A 15,802-nucleotide genomic window follows, 5' to 3' on the forward strand; every position below is an offset into this window, starting at 1 on the left:
TCATCCAGGTCATGATTTTCCTATGCAAAAAGAAGTTTCAGCAGGTTCAATAATAACAGGAAAATGAGTATCACTATCACCTCATCCAAAACGGCTGCCTCAGCTGATTCCATTGACACAACAAACAATAGTCCACTTCCTTAACACTGCAGCCGAACAAAAAAACTTATATGATCCTTTCTAGCACTGTTCTTTTTTTAAAGAGCATACTACACTTGCAACCACAAGATGGCGCTATAGTGTAGATATGAAACATTGGCATTTCACAACATCAACTTTTTCTCTTTTCACAAGAAAACATAGGCAATTCATAGGCTATTTATTTCATTTTTGTTGACTTTTTATATAGACTGGTATAGCCTACAGTAGTCCTTAACCTTTTCTAAAATAAACAAGGTGCTATTTATACTGTAAGATTAATAAAGCTAGGCTACTTAAAGTAACTTTTTAACAGAAGTTAATTAATTTTGTGATTTCAAAAGTTTCAAGAACAACTGTAAATAAACTAGGCTACTTAATATTGCACTATTGAACTGTACTGCTGAACTACTGTAAATAACATGACTTGGTAAAGGAAATAAGTCGTCTGTTTTAACTTTATTCTATGTAGGCCTATTACAACTTATTTTATTTTTGTACTTTTATTTTTGTATTTCATTTTCTCTAAGTCATCTTTTAAGTCATACCAAACTTATTATTTTCTATATGCACTGTATGAATTGTTTCTTAATAACTTAATTCACATGAGGAGAATTTATATGGAAATCTGTTCATCTCGACTTTTAAAAGTGTTTTTTTTTTTTTTTTTTTGATTTATTTGGAAATGCTACTGAAATGTTTCTTATGTAATATGAAGAATTACATCTGTTTAATGTACTTTGTAAGACCCCCAACAATCTGTTTGGACATCCTTAATAAAATAAATATTGTATTTAAAATAAAAATATTAATAATAAAAAAAAAAGCAGTATTAAATGTCCTGTATATTTACTTTGTTTTAGGAATTTAACCGGTTAAGGAACATTCAAGAAAAATGACTAAAAATGCAATAGAGTCCACTCCAGGTTTTCCACGCAGCAGGCGCTAAAGGCAGGTAACCACTCCCTCACAGCGCTGTGGATTCGCCGATCCAGTTCCAGTTGATACAGGTGGTTAGGAAGCCTTTTCCTCGTTTTCCATAGACTTTCTATTCACTCACTCACTTTTCGTCTCGACTCACTGCTTTCAAAAAGCATGTTCCCCGTTGCTCCCGAACACAAGCGGCAACGTCCCGGACTCCTTCTGCATCTTTCAAAAATTATGGCGGGACCTTTTGTGAATAGACCGTCTTCTCGCGGCAACTTCTGGGACACAACGTTTGGATTTTAGATCGCCTCAACCCGATGTTCATCTCAAATTTAAACAGGGTTTAAAATGCCGTTCCCCGAGAGAACCGTTGAACCTCAGCTGGTGAACAGGTTGAGAGGGAGTGATGTCTCCGAGAAGAGCTTCATAACTCCGGACGGCCGGAGAGTTCGCAAACCTGTCTTGTTTTCTTCTTTGGAAGAAGTTTGTTGTCATTCTCTCACCAGCATCCTGTATCAACTGTCCGATCTTTCGCGTCATGCCAGTGACATTTTCCTGGGAATTCAGACTCAGGCTGGGTTGATCTCGCAAAGGACATCGAGGATTCAAGTGCGTCTGGAGAGATTACAGCTCACCGCGCGCAAGTTTGATCCCAAAACAGTTAAAATACGTAAGTTTAGAGGCTCAGTCATGTAACTTATGTGTTGCCTTTTTTAATGGTGGTAAGACTTGTGTGAACAAGTCTGAAACAAACATAGCAGATCATCAGTTAATAAACATAAAAGACCCATTTCATATACAGATATTATGTTATGATTTCTTAAACATTGGCGCACAGACAGTATATGCTTGGTGACTTATTTGTGAAAGTTGTAGGCTGTTACGTGATTCTTGATTATGAAGAACACGTATCTGATAGTGTCACGTGCCGATTGAATGCCAAATGTAACTTTGAAAGGCTGCACTATGGATTGGGTTCTGCAAGACAAAAGGCGAGTGTGAATGTTATGAGACAAGCACATGGCGTTTTGTTGGTGTAATGATTTGAGGTGAAGAGAATGCAGTTTCCCTTAAGGGCCGAAGTCCTGTCAAACGTGATAGATCTGCTTTAACTTACCATCTGCGCCCACCGACACCCCAACAGTAGCAAACCCCCAAAGACACCCCACCTTCTGAAGGGTGCGTATTAGTAAGGATTCATTAAAGTGATCAAGAATTCTATTTAAAATACATGCTTTAAATCACCAAATACATCTAAAAATCAAATGATTTGAAGGATCATGTGACAATAATGGCTGCTGAAAATTCAGCTTTGCCATCACAGGAAGCTACATTTTAAAAGTTATTAAAGTACACTCATTTAAAATTAAAATAATATTTCAAAATATTACTGTTTTTAGTTTACTCTATTTCTGAATTTTAGCCTTGGCGAGCATAAGAGATTTCTTTCAAAATCATAAATCTTACCAACCCCAAACTTTTGAACGCTAGTGTAAATGCATGAAGAAGTGCAAACTGACAATTTTATTTTGTACAAAACTTAAGTTAAATAACTTTTATACAACTGTTTTTTAAAAACTTACTATGGAGACCATATATTTATATAATTTGACCATTAGATTGTATTTCTCCTCTGCAAATGAAAATGGCATTAAACAAAGCCATCAGACTGGAACAAAGCATGTTAGCTGAGTGAACACTATTTCCCCTTCTCTGCTGATGCTCAGACTTTCTAAAATGCATTCTCACTGGTAAGAGAAAACGCTCCCCACTCCACTTCCACTTTGCACTGCTTGCTTACACACTGATACAAACAGTAAAACATAATCTTATACTAAGGAGTCTTTGGATTGGATGTGTACTGTAAACTGGCATGTTACCATTGACAGCCTTGTAAAAGAGGGTCAACTGACACTGCTAATGACATGAGTCATCTGTGAAGGTGAATAAAGGTTCCCACAGGGAGAGCTCTTCTTTGGATGTCCTGGTCTTCTGAGGATTGCTAATAATGAACAGTTCAACAATAGCATGTCACATCAGTCAGACAGACAGGATGCATGACTCACTGTGGTGCTCAGTACTGGTATTGACAAGATGGTCTCAAATAACACAATTCCTTAGTATTTGATGAATTGTTTGTCAATTCTTATGAATGCATAAAATCTCCTCCTTACATTTTTGTTCAATCTGCACAATCTGGGCCAAGGTCAGTTTCTGTTGGCCTTAAAGGAGAAACACCTGATGATTAGTCAGGCTTGTCATCCTAAGTTCCTTTGTTTTTCCAGACTGCATTTTAAGTTACTTTGCAAAACTTACATGATTTTATTAGCATTAGTATTTTTTTTTTAATATTTTTAATTTAGGACAGTAAATTAAGAAATTAATCAATTAAAAACATACTGAAGCTTGACAATGACTTTCTTCTAGAGCTGCTGTACAGTCAAAACAATATTTGTTGGATTAATTTACTATTATCACTGTAAAGCTGCTTTGAGACAATCTGTATTGTAAAAAGTGCTGTATAAATGAAGCTGACTTGACTAGGTTAATATGCATGCAGTTATCATTTTGTGGTTCAAATACACCATTGGTTAACATTTTTATTTGCCCTTTTTGTTTGTTGTGAAGATCTTTGAGTTTCAGTGTGTATTTGATGGTAGTTTTTCTCAACTGAATTGGTGAAAAGCTAGTGAATTGAGTCTCAAAGCAGCTCTGGAGATTAAGTTTATGTGTTCTTCATGTCGTCATATATTGAGACGGCAGACGCTGAAATCTGCGTGATTGTGTGTGAGTTTGTGTATCAGACAAAACCCCGCCGTTCATTCATACATAGGGCTGGTCCGAATACCATTTTTTGAGCTTCGAAGCTTCGGTAGTAATGAACATCGAATATTCGAAGCTTCGGAGAGAGGGTGCTGAAAATATTCTTCTCTCTAATAAAGGCAGGAATCTCTATGTGTCTGTATGTCCGTTTGCATTTTGATTATTTCGAGAACCGTTCATCCAATCGACTTCACAAGGGAGTGCAGTGTCTCATTTGGTGCAATATAGATGGACACGCGAGACGCGACACATTCAGAATAATAAACTGTTAGTAAACTACAGCGAGCGGGAAGCGGCGCGGGCAGGGCTTATTATGCTCCGAGAACGGACACTACACTAGTGATCTAAAACGCACACACACAGGTCTGTTAAATTAAGCAATACTTTTAAGGTAGTCTAATATTTTTCTGACTAACAAATTACTGACACAGTAAAGGGTAGATTTAAATAAAGAAAAACGAAATTTAAATAAAGAAAAACGAAATTTAAATAAAGAAAAAACGAAATTTAAATAAAGTAAAACGTAATTTAAATAAAGAAAAACGAAATTGAAATAAAGAAAAACGAAATTTAAAGAAATAACGAAATTGAAATAAAGAAAAACGAAATTGAAATAAAGAAAAACGAAATTAAGTTAAATTAAAAACGAGATTAATTTAGATTGATAATAACGGGTACAAAGGCTAATACATTTTGTTTCTATTAGCCTATTCTATTTTCCACAATGTCAAAGCAACGCAGCTTAACCCAAAACACAAGCTCAGGCATGCACTTCGGTCCATACAAACTCCGCTGTTCTGCGCTCTAGCCAGAGAACACTCCTGTTGCTGGAACATAGACGTCGGTTCTATTTCTAGCATGCACGCGTTTTCCGAGTGGCTCGAGCCGCCTGAGACGCGTGTCTCACGCAGGCAGTGTGCAAACTCCAACCTGTTAACATGGGAGCCGAAATAAAAATGTACACGCCACGCAGCTGAGACGCTCACGCCACGCAGCCAGGGTGTTGCCGGCCTTATTCAAGTGCGAATAAGAACTGTTTTGCGGGGGATCCCAGGTGTGAAACCCCCCCCCCCCCCCCCCCCGAATATTCGAATGTCAAATTTTCAAATCGAATACCAACCCACCGAACGAATATTCGATTATTCGGGTACAGCCCTAACAGAGACAGGCAGAAATCACTTATTAGCGACATGCACTGACTGGCTGTTGTCGCTGCTGTGTGATGCTCTTAGATTAATCCATATCGAATAAAAATGTCCAGAGCTTTTCATCAAATTTGATCATGATCTCGATATGATATTGTTCATCGCCCACACCTGATGGACTGCTGCCACTTTAAGAGCTGCACAAATCCAATATACTGTTACACATGCGTTTCATTTCTCAACTACGCTTACGTTAACTTAAGACTTAAACCGACTAGGTGACTAAGGATACTCGCCAAGATGGGCCTTTTAAAAATAATTTTGTGTGAATATATCTGTTCAAGTGTAAGAAGACGTGAAAGAGAACTCAGCATTCAGTCTTTAAAGGGACAGTCACAGGATCATTGAGCTCAAAGGCACAATGATGAAAGCTCTTGGATCACCCCTTGCACGCTTTTCTAACCTTTTGGTTACCAGCCCAAATTGTCTGAACCACTTAACCACTCCAGGACAACTCCATAATAATCCGGCTCACAATATGGTTTACAACCTTCTTTGGGCGATGCAGTTCTGTTAGATTACAAACACATTGTTGTATTACTGTAACACTGGTGGTTTTCAAACACATACTAACACACATTTCCTACTGAGCTGGGGAATTTCTCTGTCTGTCCTCCATGGATATTTTTAGTGTGTGTGACTGTTCCTTCTGCTCCACTCAGGCTTTTTCTAGGTCTGCTGCTTGACTTTGTTTTGCATATGAAGGTCTAAAAGGGTGGAGTTTATCACACAAACAATAGTTTTCCAGTTCACTATCTTCATCTACAGTATATCAGTGAGTAAATGATTACACCAGTGAGCTTACAGATCAAGTGATTGCTGTGTTCTCTGATTGTGTGTTTACTCTACAAACCTCAGAGGTCTAATTAGGACTCGCTTAGCCGTAGTTTTTATCGGCGTTGTCCGATTGTTGTCAGTGTCGTTGCATCTATTAAAACTGCTTGAGTTAATTTTTGTGAGTTTATCACAGTTAAGGGTTCATAATTCCTTGTTTTTCTAATGGTCAGGAATATCTTTTTTTCTACTTCTCTTTTTTTTTTTTTATTCGCTCTCTTTGTTTGGTGTGTTTTGTATGCATGGACTCAGAAGGGATTTCTGGGTCCAAGTCCAACCCAAAGCCAGACCCAGGGAAAATCATCACATTTAACCTCCGGAGCACTCGGCATGGGAAAAGAGCAGAATCATTCTTTCATTCACTGACCACCACCAGACCTCAGCCCCTGATATATGCAACAAAGGCATACCGTTTTACCCACACAAAATCAGTGTATCTAGAGCCTACATTCAGAGAAACTCACTTAAATATACAGCCTCAATTGCACATCAACTGCTGGCCAAACTATTCCCAAAAGCCTTTTCAGCCGACCACCAAATTGACTGATTCCCATTATATACTGCATTAGGCTATACATTGTTTCCCATGATACTTAAGCCTCTCTGATCTGCGTGATCTTTTAGACTTTTCCTCAAACTAACAGAGGGAATAACTAGAAGTTTTACTGACTCTATATTTCAATATTTGTTTGGTTTTGAGCTAAATATTTTGACTTTATCATGACTATTTTAGTCCATCCGTCTTTTTTAGGGATGCGTGATATATCAGTATCATATCGGGTATTGGGTAGAGATGCACCGATGTATCGGTCGCCAATATTTATCAGCCAGTTTTTGATCAATTCTAAACCATCTGCATATAGGCTATAATAACATGAAAAAGTCTGATAACAAACCAAAACTGAGTTGTATAACGTATGTTGCATAATCCAATGTTTTTCTCTGGGTAAAATAATTAAATACTTGCCAAAACAAAATGAAATGTGTACAAAATAATAGCAGGGCTCGAAAATAAAGTGACAGCAGCCTAATATTCCTGTGTTTTTAATATTATTAATCAAACAATTAAAGAAAACAACAATCACTCCTCTTGTCTAAATAACTTTTGAAAATTTAATAAGGATTAATATACATTTTATTTACATTTTGAAGAATATGCAGTGTTGTTTTAAATTTAATTACTTTATTCAGTTTTTGTTCCTGAAAACTACTGTTAGACCTAGCCTACCTGAAAAGGGTTTATTTCATGTTCTTTGGATTTATGTAGCCTATTTATTTTGGCCTGTTGAATGTTAAATAGATACAGTCTATATTGATATATAATTTTTTGTTAAAAAATCCTTCTGGTGCATATATTACAGGCAGCTGTCAGTATTGGATATTTAATTGTGCAGCTCATTTCCACCATTTTTACTTTTAGATTACCTTAACCATCATCTAATGCTTATTTAATAATTTAACAACTGCTAAATACAATCTTTGACTATCTCAAAAATGAATATCAATTCATATCCATATTCATACTGTAGCCTATATTATAATGTTGTGATGTCTAAATTCACTTGCAGCATTGTAGCAGTGCTTTTTTTTGACGAAATAGTATTGAATTGTAATACTTGACAGTTAATTATGGTCATTACATGAAGAAGATTATAGCAATATTTATTTCAGTGCATCTATATTGTCTTTTTGCTTGAGATTTAGGAAACGGTCCAGAAAGCAAAGTACAGTAGACAGACAGTGGGCTTTAACCTGCAAAGCCTTATGTCCATTTAAAATGTTTTAGTTGCATTTCTTCCCTGGCTCATCCCTTTGAAACAGGGAATCTACCCGTATAAGTGCTGGGATTTTAAGCTTGCAAAAGCCATGAGGATTAAAGCCAGATAACATCAGGCCTGGACATGTGAAAGTATGATTTCCCTTTCTGCTTGTAAATGGGACATTTTTTTCCCAGTGTGAAACGCTCTCACATGTGTTTGAGTGGTCTTAGGGAAGTGCATTAGTGTTATGATAGTATTTACAGCACTGTCGAAACATCTACATGTTTTTATGTTTGATGCCTCTGTGACACAGCATCTTAGTGCACAAAACCACTGTGTGCAAACATCTATAGAGCAGATCCTTCCACATTGCTTTCCACTCAACTCTCCAAAAAATGTATCTCTGTTCAGGCACAGCTTGCAAAGCATGTCCACGGGGCAAGGTAAGGTGCAGCCAGAGCACTTACTTTAAATTACTACCCAGAATTCCAAATGGTTGTTTTGGATTTGAGATGACTTTGCATGTCCTTTTAAGCATTTGGTGCTCATTATCCAAATTTATGAAAGCCTGACAATAAGAAGCTCAAGTAGTTTGTGATCATGATTTTGCAATCACTGCAATGCCAATCACATGCAGTGTTATTTAAAAAAGAAAGAAAATGAATTGTGGAAGTGAGTGGCTGAAGGTTCGGTCTATCTTTGAAGATTAGAAGGAAATTGTGAGATGGATGTGTGAATGTTTTTTGTGTTACTCATATGCAAAGATTTTGAAATCAATCTGAGGGATATTATTGATCCAAAGTTGCATGACACTACCTGTAATTGTTTTGTTCTGAATTATTACGGTTCTATTAAACGGCATATTGCAGGTTAAGAGTACCCAGTGAGTCAATGTATAGAAAAATGATGTAGGAACTAGATTCTCTTTAAATATTATAACGCTACTAAGGCTTCTGGAGTCGTTTTTGTGAGATAAATGTACTTCCGCATCTGAAAAACGCCTAACGGGAGGGAGTGCGGCCAATTTAAACAATAAGAAATCAATGGATTGCAATGGCAGTTCGGATGCTGAGTAAATTGTAAATGTTTACTCGTTCTTATCTTTTAATAACAAAGAAAATAATGACAACGATTTTTTCACGATATGATATTTTTGCCATTTCGCCCACCCCTAGTGTCATATTCTTATTGGCTGATCGTCTTGATTGTTCACAGGTGTTTCTTGTTAGTCAGTTGGTCTTGATGTATAAATAGCCCTCATTCTTCCATTGTATCTTGTCTAGTTTTGTTTGTGTTACCGCTGTTGGCGAGTCTCATGTAACCATGTCAATTTAACGTTTTTTTTGTCCTGTTGTGTCCGTGCCGGTGCCGGTGTCCGTGTACATGTTCATGCCGGTGCCCTTGCCAGTTCTGGTGTCCGTATTTGTTTTGACATAGTTTTGTTTGTGTAACCGCTGTTGGTGAGTCTCATGTAATCAAGTCAAATTCAAGTTTGTCCGTGCCAGAGAGGGTGTTGTCCGTGCCCATGCTGGATAGGGTGGTGTCGTTGTCCGTGCCCGTCCCGGAGACGGTGGTGTCCGTGCTGGATAGGGTGGTGTCCGTGCAAAAAGTTTTAAATATGTATATTTTGCTTGCAAAACCCATCTCATTACTTCAGAAGGTATAAAAAAAAACACCGCACATTTATCTAGGTTAACGGTAGAGTGAAGTGTAAAGTGCCTACTATTTAAACCGCTGTCTACACATTACTAGGGCTGCCCCTGACTAAAGTTTTTTTCTAGTCAACTAGTAGTCATTAATTTAAGCCATTAATCGACTAAAAGCTCGCCGCAAGGCACCGCAAAAAGTAATGATTATAAATGTGTCAAATAAATAGCAGGGAGATATTTTAATTATTTATTAATAATAGGAGAAAGAAACTTATTTGGGTTTAAAACAACTTTAGTAATTGATGACAATTTTCATTTGGGGGGAACTATCCCTTTTAATGTTAATAAAACAACAAAAAACAGAGAAAATCACTCACTGCTCTGAGAACTTTAATAATAGCTTTAAAGGTGCATCGCGCAAGTCTCTGAGTTTTTGCAGAACTATGCCCCCTCTGGCGGCAAGCGAAACTGCAACAACAAAAGTTTTCTTTTTTTTATCTTACATGGAGTTTGCGTTGGTGTTTGAAATGAACTACAAGCCGGTCTCTTAGAATCCATCTTCTACGGAGAATGGCGGCGAATACACAAACCTGCCAGACAGCCAGGTGAGCGTGCCGTGAACGCGCATGACGTCACGCCCAGTCTAAAATTCCGACCCGAATCCCTCTTATTTATTTTACTGTACAGGATTATAGAGACAATCGCGGTGATCAGAGAAGGGCTCATTCATCCCATCAGGCAATTGTTTAAGCATGTATGGGTTAGAAAACGGGTATTTTTAACATGAAAAGTTGCGCAATGCACCTTTAATAAGTATCAATGTATAATTTATACAGTGTAATCTATAGTTTTATTTTTATAATGTTTATTTAATTTTTTTCTTGAATGTTTCTGTTAAATATGCTAATCAATCAATAATGCACCTACTGTAGCTAAAAAAATAAAGCACTGTTTATTTCATATACATATTAGCTGACAATAGGTAACGCTATGCTCCGATCACAATATTGTACAGATTATTACCATGTATCAGGCAATAGCAAAGCTAGTATTGGACCCTTACCTGCATGTGTTGTGTCAGCCATTAGGAGACAGTTTCCAGAAGAAGGGGGACTTTATGAAGCCTTTTAATAGCCCCATTTTGGTGACCATGAAAAAAAAAAGAAAAAAAAAAATGTTTTTTGTTTTTTTTCAAACACGGGCAAGGACACTGTCACGTTTTCTACTAAATTTGTGCCCTTATGTCTTTCAAAAATTTTTTAAATCCTGCATTAACTTTTAATATGGTATTTTCATACAAGGTTATAAAAAAAAGAAGAAAAAAACCTGCAATATACCCTTTAAAGTGTGTACTGTTGTGTCTGTGGAAATACTATGTTTTCCCTTAGTTAGATGCAGTGAGGTTCGCCACTCTGGACATCTGGAGGTTAAGTAAGATGGATTAAAGACAGAAGGAAGATTTGAAATCACACGCACAAGGAGGAGCAGAGTTACACAAAGAACAGAATACTGTAAATTGAGTGAGGCGGATGAAAGATGCGGTTATGTAACAGGTTTCCATGGACTGACGGACTGTCAGTCTTTAATCTTGGATGTTCTGCCAGGCCCTGGTAGAGAGGCGAGTCAATGGTGTGCCTGTTTAAAACACTAAGTGGGTCCCAACAATGCAACAAAATACATCTAAGTATGTACATTTTCTGAGTACTGTCATCCAACGTCTCAGAAATGTCTTTGGTCTGCATTGTGTGAAATTGAATCACAGAATCCGTTGGACGGTTTGCTTTCTGTCTCTGCTTTTCAACGCCCTTTATTTATACAATCATTCTGCAGTTGGAAGCTTTCTTGATGTCCTTGCCTTTCATATATTGGCTGGTCCAGATGTGTGTGTCCATTTAATGTTTTGTTTTTAAGTCCTTGATGTTCCTCTTGATCTTGCTCTCTCAGATCTCACCAGTCTCTCCTATCCGAGTGTGACCTGATCCATCTCATCTGGCCTCGACTGACCTCATGTCCTCTTATGAAGCCTTTACTATGTATTGTATGCCATGTTTTTTGGAGTTTAGAGCCGTTTATAGAGTTGATTTCCCATCCTAAAGCCAGGTGGATTACTTGTGGCATTACAGTGCTATATGAGGACCTTCTGCTCTTGTAGACTTTGAAAAATATGCCGTTTTGTAGTTTAAGTCCTTGGTTACCGGGATTTATGGGCACTGTGGGATTCCAAATGCATGACGAAGCCATGTGCTTTTCATCTCAAAATTACATTAGATTGTAACTTTGTGAATAGGGCTATTTATTCATGGTTCATAGTCATACAGCTTTGATTGTCCTGTTTTTCTCAGTGGCCACTCCTGGATCTGGAACTACGTGTGTTTGCTTTGTGCTTTCACCGGCCCACGTGCCCAAGCTCTGTCTGTAGGCTCAGGTTTGTTTTTCCATCAAAGAAACCCTGGGGCAGGGCAGAGGGGCTGCTGTGTCCCGTAACTCGCTCATGTTAGCGCTGAATGTGATGAAAGCTGTGTTGTCCTTGTTCTCAGGCCTAATCCAATAGCCATTGTGTTTTCAGAGCTATCTCACCGCATAATACAACGGATCAAACAACCCATGTGCTTGCGCAGACATATGTTGGCGTGTGCCCACTGCCCACACATTCATTAATATGGGGGTCCAGGGAAGGTAAACAAATGGAAATATCTCACATTTGGATTTGTGACAAGTTATTCTCATTATAGGTCAATTAGGTGTAGGTATGATAAAGAATGAATGGACATTTAGACAGAGTGATTTCACGATGAAACTCAAATGATGAGGCTTTTGGTGAGTGTTAACATGGCTTTATGAGTTGCTGGCTTTAGGTAATATGCTTAGTCATCCTGTGACGTACTTTAGAAGAAGCAGATGGACAACTGGGAGATGAATTTTGACTGTTGTGTAAACATCAGATTTTTAAAACAACCTGGGGGGAAATATTAAGGCAGAGTTGCATAACCATACCTCTAATATTTGTGGGGTGTGTTTTATGAACTGTGAGAAATAAATGTTTTCTAATGAAATGATCTCATCATTGTCAACTGTAGAATTATTGGGTATCTTTTTCCCATGCAATGACATTAATCAATCATAATAGTGGGCATTTACTGAGAAGTCCTTGTCATGTAGATCGTTGTCGAGAGGCTTGAGAGAAGCTTAGGAAGGCTCAGTACAAAGGAGTGGTTTTCAAAATGCCAGTTGTGGTTTATTTTTCTGAGCAGCATTTCTTAATGTGCTGTCCACAAAGTACAAAAAAAACAAATAAATGACAACTTAATGCAACAGATACTGGTGCTAAGAAAAACAAAAGAAAAATGCTGTGAGCAGCAAAACTGGCACTGAACAATGCTTAGTGGCACATCCACAAAATGTCACTATGTCTCACCTCAGACAGGTTCAAACGTTTGCACAGTATATACAAGAGGCAACCTCCCAAACATGCTCAGACAATGGTTTAAATATACAGGTTTCCCCGCCAAACACTAGTGGGACGAACCATTGTCACGGGGTGGAACCTTTCCCCCGTGACACTCAACACTCAATTACACAGCAAAACATTGGCACCTAAATAATCAAGAACTCATTTCTGACATGCAATAATCATAATACAAACATGCATAACATACAAACACACATTCAAACATTTAACACCTCATTGCTCTTATGTCTCTTTCCCTCTTAACAAAATGGTACTTTCTGGCTAGCACTAGGCTGGCACTCTAGTGATGATGTCATTAACCTAGTTCTTCATCACAGTCCTAAAGTAGACAATGCACTAAAATTAAGCGTTTGTGACAGAGTCAGAATGAGGGTTGGAAATCATTTTTGTGAGTGAATGTAGTATATCATATGAAAGGTCTTTTTTGTATGTGCAAAAAATGTTACTTGCATTAAAACGATAAAAAACTATTCTGATCATTATGATTTTTTTTTAATATATAATTCATTTTTTTCTCTGCTCTTTATTGCTTCTTTTTTAAATTTCTCTAAAATACTTTTTTTATAGTTCTTGTCTAATCACAACTGAGTAGTTTACTGGTCAAAATATGTGGAAAGTGGGAACCCTGACTTTCTGCTGATCACCGCGATTTTTCCAAGTTAGACATGTTCCTGGTACAACATGTTTTGTTGAAGTTTTGTTCACGCTGCGCATCATCAGAAAACAGCACAGACTAAAAGATTTAAGCCATATCATTACTGATTTAAAATCGAGAAATTAATATTGTCAATCCAGAGCTAGTGTCCACACAGCTGACGTTTAACTGTTGTAGCTAATTCACTTTGTGTGCGTGAAATGGACGCTGAACACAGTCAAAATGTGCCATCGGAGAAGCGCTAATTAAACATCTGTTTCGGTTACTGATTTTAGCTAGGGTTGCATTATTCTTGCTGAAATGTGAATCACAATTTTTCTCCATGGGAATTGAGATTCTCTTACACTATTCTAATTTTTTCAACCAAAACATTTATTGCACTCAAGTTAAAAAAAAAAAGCAAAGAAAGCAAAACAAAAATGCAGAAGGCAATTTTTTTTTTATTGTGCATGCCTCAGGCTTAAAATAAATTACTTAAGAAAAAATATTTTTTTTTAAATAAGTTTTATTAATAAAGTAAAGGCATAGAACCAGTTTATTTGTAGTGCACTGACAATAGTTTTATATAATTAGTTTATTAATTAAATTAACAAAAAGACCTTGAGATATGTTTGGTAAGTGTACCTGAATGAATTGAAAATTAAAATTAATTTGAAAATTAATTTGCTACATTTCAGATTAATATATTTGTTTTCCTTAATTTTAATTAACAGTAACTTAAACACTTTGCAGTTTGAATGATGTCCTGTATAAACAAAATGAGGAGTATGTTTTTATGTTTCCACTGTTCGATCGCGCCCGCGCCTCTCACACACACACACACAAATATAAGTAAACACTTTGCGACTTTTCGATCGCGCCCACGCCTCTCTCTCTCACACACACAACATACTTCAGCATTGCAATCTTTACATCGCAGCCTGCTTCAGAGCTAAGGCGGAGCTACAGATTAGGTGTCCCTAAAGAACCCGTGTATCTAACAGTAGTTCTGCATTACATTAATTCATTTTGCATGCGAGTTTTATTTCTTTTTACACCGTGTATTCTCCGTGTAAATGTATGCACCGAACCGTGACGCCCGTACTGTTTCGGTTCAATACAAATACATGTACCGTTCCACCCCTACTGCTTACAGATTATCACTCGCCAGGTTTAAACTCGGTGCACCACACGCCACGGTGCAATGTGCTCCTTTTTTCGGTACCAATATTGTTACATCGTCACTCTCACCATCGCCACCAGAATTTTCCAAAAGAAAATGTTGGTGCATCCCTAGTCCTAACCTTATCCCTACCCCTAAACCCACCAATACCTTATCCCTAAAATCAGACGAAAATAATATGTGAATAACACTGATGTAGAAGCACCTAATCCTGGTTGTAAGCTAACTTGAAAAAAAAAAAAAAACCTGTAAACTTGACCTTCAAATCTGATTTAATTGATTGGAATGTTGTTCCAGAATCAACAAAAATGTTGATCCAGGAACATGTTGTACATGTTGGAATCACGTTTACCGCCATGACCAGCCTTTCAGATATCTGCATGTTAATCTGCTTGAAATTACTCATTACAGGCCGAGTGTAAGACAAAGAATGAAATGTAGTTTAACCAGAAAAAAAGCTCCCAGAAATGAGATAAGGAAAGCAATAGTTATGAACATGAAAAAAAAAAGAAATGTGTGCCTGTTTTATTTTATGAAGGTATTGTGGTCCAGGTGGCATTTATCTTGTCCATGTGTTCATAACTAGTCTCCATATCTTGATCCTCTTCTCCTCTTGGAGACTCATTTATTAGTCAGTTCTGCTTCTGCAGTGACAGAAGCTTTCCACATCAGTCTTAATCATGTCAGAATGAGGCCTGTTGGACTGTTTTTGGATTAGGGTAAAAAAACACCCTCCCTTTTGTTTGAGGTCAAAGGTGCTTTTCTCAGAGGTACAGCCCGTTTGAAAGGACAGATCATTAGCGTTCCTCCCAGACTGGAGAGCCTCTCCCATGGGCTGTTAGCTGGAGGCATAGGTTCAGGAGTGGAAGTGGTTTGGTTTGGTTGGTATGGTATGGGTGGTGTTTGTGGTAGTTCAATGCTCTATGGTGTTTTCACCTCTCTCTGTGAATGTTGTTTGGATACAAACCTCAAAGCGGCCACTTGAGAAATTATGTTGGGCATGGCACGGTACACCCAGGCACCACATAAACACAAACATTTCTCAGAATATGCACAAACAGTGCACTGGAGACTTGAATGACGTAGTACAGTTATTTCCTGAAGAAGAGCAATATTTTTGACATGAGGTACTATTTGTTTATTTATTTATTTATTTATTTATTCTCTTGCAAGTCATAGT

The 15,802-nt window shown here is 37.5% G+C and overlaps 1 protein-coding gene and 1 long non-coding RNA gene across 3 annotated transcripts in view; both read left to right on the forward strand.

The window, feature by feature from the left end:
• Window positions 1–1,144: 1,144 nt before the first annotated feature.
• The window catches only part of nhsl1b (NHS-like 1b), a 128,538-nt gene continuing 113,880 nt past the window's right edge, over window positions 1,145–15,802 (forward strand). Inside the window, exon 1 of one of the 2 annotated variants that reach the window (XM_082147461.1) lies at window positions 1,145–1,735. In XM_082147461.1, coding sequence (XP_082003587.1) covers window positions 1,414–1,735 — 322 coding nt within the window. In that variant the 5' untranslated portion in view covers window positions 1,145–1,413. The remainder of the gene's footprint in view (window positions 1,736–15,802) is intronic. The other variant, XM_082147465.1, reaches the window with a different exon arrangement.
• LOC309482863 lies at window positions 3,892–4,947 on the forward strand. The gene is made up of 2 exons (XR_014200406.1): window positions 3,892–4,404; window positions 4,465–4,947. It is a non-coding gene; the product is annotated as an uncharacterized lncRNA (long non-coding RNA).

This window comes from Leuciscus leuciscus (assembly GCF_965113295.1).
Source record: "Leuciscus leuciscus genome assembly, chromosome: 19".
In the NCBI taxonomy this organism is placed as follows: Eukaryota; Metazoa; Chordata; class Actinopteri; order Cypriniformes; family Leuciscidae; genus Leuciscus; species Leuciscus leuciscus.